General features: G+C 43.7%; 1 protein-coding gene and 1 long non-coding RNA gene across 3 annotated transcripts in view; both read right to left on the bottom strand.

Moving 5' to 3' along the window:
* Positions 1 to 1,718, bottom strand: part of LOC123379183 — a 30,080-nt gene extending 28,362 nt beyond the window's left edge. For both annotated transcript variants that reach the window (XR_006583343.1, XR_006583342.1), the window contains exon 1: positions 131 to 1,718. This is a non-coding gene — a long non-coding RNA (uncharacterized LOC123379183). The remainder of the gene's footprint in view (positions 1 to 130) is intronic.
* Positions 1,719 to 4,459: 2,741 nt separating this feature from the next.
* On the bottom strand, positions 4,460 to 6,715 carry TTC30B (tetratricopeptide repeat domain 30B). The gene has a single exon (XM_003990896.5). The coding sequence runs from the start codon at positions 6,480 to 6,482 to the stop codon at positions 4,485 to 4,487; it is 1,998 nt and encodes a 665-aa protein (XP_003990945.2). The 5' UTR covers positions 6,483 to 6,715; the 3' UTR covers positions 4,460 to 4,484.
* Between the last annotated feature and the right edge of the window lie 283 nt (positions 6,716 to 6,998).

A 6,998-nucleotide genomic window follows, 5' to 3' on the forward strand; every position in this document is an offset into this window, starting at 1 on the left:
TCCACAAATAAGCCCTTTTTTCTCAATGATGAATCAACTATTAAGATAACATTAAACATGCAGTTTCACTTAACACTGTCAGCTGCCAGAGTGAAATCCTTTGGTAAAGCTTGCTGGTCCAGCTTCTTACCTTATCGGGAAAGCAGATGAGGTCTTGCTGCCAATCACATTTACTTTTGCCTGTGTTTGGCCTCAGGGATATGTCTCTTTCTTTGCAATAGTACTCATAAACCCATTTTCTGATGTGACTCGTTGATTGGGTCTAGTGTTGGCTGATGGACAAGCTCTTTAATTCATTCTTACACAATTCTGTCACATCTTTGGTATCTCACTGCGTCTGTATTACACCTGGGAAGGTACTTCTTAAAAAATTTTGTCACAATAAAGCTGTAAAATAAGAGAAGATGGAGTTCTAAAGTCTAAGAACACAATGGAAAGAGTTCTAGAATTTTGGGTGTACTCCATTTTTCTCTTTTGGACCTGATTTCTTTTTTATAATGAAAGTCTCTAAGGTTCCTTCTAATTTGGTCTCAGTGATTCTGATTAAGTTTAGATATTTTTGCTGAATACTACCCTAAAATGACTATTGCATTAATAATCTTTTTAATTCATTCTTTATTAGCTAGACATTGTGCTGAGCATTTAACCCTAGACAGGAGGTCATGTCACAAAATGTGCTGTTTGACTAATACTATGGGTACAGCCCAATAAGTGAATACAAAAAAGCCCAGATGTCACTTTAGTCCCAGTGATAGGTCAACAAAAGCTAAAGGCAGTTAGGGAATGGTAGATAGCTGTAAGTCACACCATTTCTAGGAAGCTACTCCGTGTGTCAGAGAATACCATCACGAAACCACAGTCTCCCACATGTTTCCAGATCATCCATAGCCATTAAGAAAAGGACGAGGGAACCTAAGACAAAAACTTACATTCAAAAATGCTGGTGTTCACCTGAAGTGAAAGATTTCACTTTTTACTTTCAGAAAGTTATTCCTTTAAAGCTTCCCCTCCAAGCCATTTACCTTTTCTTATCTCACACTTCCTAGTAAGCTGATTTATTTGGGCATCACCCACACCCCCATAGCCCTACATACACAAACAAACAAATTGTTATAATCTTGGGCCACGCCTATCACTGGCAGTTCTACATGGATTCCATCTGAGGTGCTCTTCTGAGGTCTGAGAGGCCATACCTATATATTCCTATTTCACCCTGCAGGAAGGGAGTATCATCTAGGATTTCATTGCCCAATGACCCCACCCCTTCAGTCCCCACACTCCCAGTTCCCAGTTGTCTGCTTCTTATGAACGGATCAGAGATGGCCACTGTACACCTGACCTCACAGATGGAGTTAGGGTGAACGTTCGTGCTACAGCTGAGGCCAAATTCAAAGAAGGGCTGGCTGGAGGAATAGGAATCCTTTGACAGTCTTGTTACTGATCACAGGAGTCTCTGCTTGTCGTCCTGGGAAGATCAAATTGTTACTCATGTCTGAGAAAATGGAAATAACTACTTGTTTACAAACACATGCTTATGTTCTGGACATGTGTGAAGATGAGGGTTTGACTAAGATCACGAGATACTAGATTTAATATTTGATCCCTTTGAAATACACCGTGCAGGGGTGCCTGGATGGCTCAGTTGGTTAAGCGTCCCACTTCAGCTCAGGTCATGATCCTGTGGTTCATGGGTTTGAGCCCGGCGTCGGGCTCTGTGCTGACAGCTCAGAGCCTGGAGCCTGCTTCAGATTCTGTGTCTCTTTCCGTCCCTCCCCCACTTGTGTGCGCTCTCTCTCTCTCTCTAAAAAATAAACATTAAATAAAAATAAAAGACGCCATGCAGATAGAATGAAAAAGGAGTAAAAGCTTTAGAAATACACAGAAATCTTTTTTTTTTTTGTCAAGAACAGTGCCTTAGCACTGAACACATAATGTTCTAGGAGCATAGAAAAAAGCTTTTCATCAGAACTTTACGGATGAAAGCCTTTGGTTAAATGGCAAAATATAGAGTCTGTTAGTATCATAGTATCAAAAAGCAGAGCTAAGTACTTCCGAAGGTGAGTTTAAAAGAAATATATCCTAAAAATAAAGGACAATAAGTTTCTGGAGAGTTAGGAATGTCCTCACCCTTCAGTCTCCTCAAGGACTCAGAAGGCTAGGCAGCTTCGTAGGTGTGGTTCAGGAGTCTTTGCTGTTGCTAGGCAACAGTCAGTCTGTCAATCTGAGGGGGTGCCTCTCCAGAGAGCATGGGTAAGGAAGGGGACAAATGCCTTGATTGACCTTTATTCCTGTACTCAGTGTTAGGAGCAGTCAGGATTTCCTGATTCATTGCTAACCAGGAAATCCCAGCTGCCCAGCGGCAAGGGGTTAAAAAAAAGTTCTGAAAAGCTTTTTATGTTCTGGAGAGCAAAATTACACATACATGCAAACCACAAACACATAGCACCTGGGTAAATAAAATGTGGCTGAATAAAGGCCAGGCTATTTGCAAAAGGGAATCTGGAAAACATTTGCTTTTGGGTGGTTAACATTACTTACACTTTATGCATTTTTTTAAGAAAAAAAAAATAGAGGAAATGTGCAAAAAAAAAAAAATCAGAATTTTAACATGGCTGTTGAAAATGAGATTTCAGTTCATTACTTTCCAAATCCTAAGGAGTGATGGAGATTGAGAGGGGCATAGAGCTACTACTGCACAAAGAAGTACACACTTTTAGTACAAAAGTTGTTGAACAAAGACCATCTCCCAGAGATAGAATTGTGCTATGGGATACACTGAAGAGGTCATTAAACACTGTCCTCCAAACTTGGGATCAAACGTCAATAGTAAATAGCAGTAAATAGTAAATAGTGAATGGTATCAGTGTACATAATAAAGACTAAAAATGCTTAGACATTCAAAACCATTGGACTTCATGATAAGTCAGATTTTCTGGTATGACAGAATTTGAGCACCCAGGAGTTCATGCTAGAGGATTTATGTTGAGCATAACTTGTCTGGGAACCTACATGCCTAAGTGATTTCTCCTTGAAGGAAAAAATCATCATCTCCTTATGGGAGGGGTTCACTATCAGTAGAAAGCTATTAGATTGAACCATAAGAAATTGCTAGTTTTGTAGGTCGGTGACTTTCAAGAGCAGCAATTTCATATACTTCAACCTAAAACTTTTGTTTTTTTCTAAGCCATGTCAAGTTGGGGTTCACAGTTACATTTATGGAGAGAAAGGGGGTAGGTGAGCAAATAGTTTTTATATAGTTCAGAAAATAAAATGCCTAAGCAGAATGAGCGGAGTTCTAATTGGGAATGTTGCAGGTGTGAAACCAGCATTCTGAATCTACCAGAGAAGGTTTCAGAACTTTTCATCTGTAATACAGGTAGAAGTTTGGTGGCGTCATGGGAATAAGGTAGATTTTTCCATAACAGAGCAGTGACAACACAGAAATAACTCCAGCATTAACCTATCCTAAGTGGCAAACACAAAAGTAGGAATTAAGAACTAAGTTCTCAGGTTACCTCTGCTATTAGTTGCTATTTGGAGATAAATGAGAGCAGAGTTATGAAAAATAGTAACAGTACATCTTGTTCATATGTACAAATTATTAACAAATGGAACAAAAGAAAACTACATAAAGTTGTTTCTTAAACAATTGTTTATTGTCTTTATACCATAGCACCATAATTTTGTTAAGGGCACAAGACTGCCCACTGAATCTTGCATTTTAAAAAAACAAAACAAGGAACCCAAACATTTACCACCTAAGGAATTTGGGGTTACATTAAGTGTTACCTCTATGTAGAAAAACCCTGCTAAAACATCTTACACTCTGTGCAAAATGTGTGCATTCCAAATAAATAGTGAGAATAGAGCACAATCTCTAAACCTCTTAAATGCCTAGAAATCCTATATGTTAACTACTCTGTTCTGGACTTGATAGTGCCAAGTCCCTGTAAATTGTAATCCGTGTGCAAGGGACTCTCCAAATACAACCAAGCACAAGTGATAACAAAGGAGAGGGAACATAGGCACTACAAGTTCTAATAAACAGAGAGTCCCAATTCAGCTTTGAATTTTTCGTATCTTTCTAGGTTTCAAATTTTCAGTATTTGTGACGATTTTAAAAATAAGGTTTATGATTTGCAAATGTACAAAGTTTAACATATGACAAATGTAAAAATGCCAATGGCTACATGCATTTATTTTTTTTATTACTGTTTTTTATTTTTGAGAGAGAAACAGAGCATGAGCAGGGGAGGGGCAGAGACAGAGACACAGAATCCAAAGCAGGCTCCAGGCTCCAAGCTGTCAGCACAGAGCCCAGTGGAGGGCTTGAACTCTGGAACCTCGAGATCATGACCTGAGCTGAAGCCGGACACTTAACCAACTGAGCCACCCAGGTGCCCCGCCAATGGCTAAATATAGATAAAATAATACCAAATATAGATATATAAAGCTATTATGATAAAAGACATTATCAGACATCACTATATATTCCACCCAATAATCTCATAAATCAAAGCTTTTAGCTGTCTGGATTCATATGTGACTGTATTCTTTCCAGTATGCATTCTTTCTTCTTCCAGAGGTTGTTCAATCACGGCAGGTATGTTCCTGCCATAAAGTTCACATTGTTCTAGAAACTGGACACATTCTTGAATAACACTGTCACGAAGCACGATCGTGTGTTTTGACATGTTTTCTAATAAGGACAGGAAGCATCTTTTGGCATAATACCAGGTATCAGTTCCCAGTTTCTTATGATAAGGCTCCAGGCTTTTGATCACCCGAGAAATACCAAAGTCATAATTTCCTTTGGCACAATAAAGTGTGCCTATCACCAAATTCACAATGCAGAGGTGGTAGATTTTCTTATCGGGGTCATCATAGGACAGCTGCTCTTCCTCCTTTTCAATCTTCCTCATCAACTCCTCAGCTTCTTCATTCTGACTGGTCATAATATATGAAACACACAGGTTAGCCAGCACAACAGCACTGACATTCAAGATGTGGTCATAATGCTTCTTGACTATGGGTTCATAGAAACCTATAGCTTCTTTGTATTTGTTTTCCTGCATGAACAGGACATGAGCCACGTTCAACTTCCACACATCATGGTCATTACAGAATTCCACAGATTTGCGGAAGATCTTTTCCACCATTGGATAATTCTCAAGGTTCCAGTAGATTTTGGCCTGGGCCATCAACACAGGAATATACTTCTCCAGAGTGTCATCATATTCATTCACTGCCTTTTTGACAGCTTCGTCATCTCTATGGTGTCTTGCTTCCTGTACTTGTTTGGTGAGTCTCCGGAGCTGTTCAGTCAGCATCCCTGCTAGCCCATCAAGCTTAATGAAAGCCTCTTCAGGGGCTGTCTGGCAGGTGATCAAGGCATCCAAGAAGTCATAGAGATAGGGTGTGAGGAACTTGTAAGTCAAGTGGGCATTCTCGGCCAGGACATCTGCTGCCAGGTCAAAATACTCATACTTACAGTAGAGCAGCAGCAGGTTGCCAAAGGTCTCCGGGGGAAAGGGGTTCTGTTGGAGCAAAAACTGTAGCTTTTCAAACCCTTCTGTAGGCCTGGCATCCATGTTCATTAGCGCCTGGTTGTGCAGGGTCACGGGGTCTAACTCTTCTTCTGCCCTAGGTGGCATGTCAGTGAGGGCTTCCTGGGCCGCCTCATAGTTTCTCAGTTGGTATTCTATGGCTGCTTTGAGGTTGAAGGCTTCCACCAGGGCAGTCTGGTGAAGGACTAAGGTGTTGCCAACACTTCGAACATCGATGCCCTCAGTGGTCATGCCCACACCTAGCTCCGGGTGCTGGCGGATGCCACGCTCAATAATGTCTGCGATGTGCTTCAGGGCCGGGGCATAGTGCCGGCTACTGTAATAGGCCAAAGCCAGGTTGTAGGAAAGGTCAGGCCGGTAGCCCGAAGCCTGGAGGGCCGCAAAGAACTTGGAACACGCGGCCTCATACTGTCCCTCCTTGTAGAGCAAACACCCCAGGTTGACCTGACCATCGGGCTCGTTCTCGCCCCCACTGTCCTCTCCCCCTTCCCCGCCCAGTAGCTGCTCCACCAGGCTCTTGGCCCCGGGCAGGTCGCCCTCGCTGTACTTGATCGCGGCTTGCAGACGGAGGACGCGGTTGTGGTAGGCGGGGTTGTCCAGGAGGAGGAAGGCGACCCGGGTGGCCTCTGGATAAAGGCAGGCCTTGTACAGGGCCTGGGCCTGGTACAGGCGGTACTGATCCAGTTCCGGGTGCAGCTGGCCCAGCTGCTCATAGCACTCGGCCGCCAGCGTGAACTCCTGCAGGCGGTAGTAGCAGTAGCCCAGCAGCGACAGGCCGGCGCGGCTCCTCGGGCTCCGCTGGAGCTCGCCGCCCAGCAGCTGCACGGCCTCGGCGTAGCGCGAATCCCGGATGAGCCGGTACACGACGGCAGTGAACTCCCCATCGGGGATCTGCGCGCCGCTCAGCCCGGCCATAACCGCCAAGCTGGTGGTGCGTGCTGGTTGCCATGGCAACAAGCCCACCGGAAACGGAAGACACAAAGATTATTCCGGGTTTATAGTTGTTGGTTTGCGTGCTCCCAAAGTTACTTTGCTGGGGGAAGACCAGACTAGGGTTGGAAAGGAATCACTAATATGAGGGTCTCATATATGGACTCGTCCCCGAAGACTCCAGAGTGTGAGCGGCGTTAGGAAAGAGGAAATTCCTCCGGTTATTCAGTGACCGAAACTCCACTTCCCGGCATGCACCGGCCAATCACGCAGCTGCCCAGGACGCTGCCGCGCTGCATGCTGGGAGGCGTAGTCTCTGCCGGAAGATCTGCGGTCGTCAGAAGGTGAGAGTTCAGGGACCTTTTCTTTCTACAGACAGAAGGATTACTGGCTCCCTGTTCTGTCACTTAGGTCTCTGGCGCGGAGAGGAAGGTTTAAGGGCTGAAGTCCCTTGCGTTTTTGAGCCTTTATAGACTATGTGGTGTATATCAGTAGTTTCGT

Source organism: Felis catus, chromosome C1 (assembly GCF_018350175.1).
Source record: "Felis catus isolate Fca126 chromosome C1, F.catus_Fca126_mat1.0, whole genome shotgun sequence".
NCBI lineage: Eukaryota > Metazoa > Chordata > Mammalia > Carnivora > Felidae > Felis > Felis catus.

What these genes read in the sequence shown, in the direction of transcription:
- TTC30B (XM_003990896.5), bottom strand. Translation starts at nt 6,482, where the DNA reads ATGGCCGGGCTGAGCGGCGCGCAGATCCCCGATGGGGAGTTCACTGCC.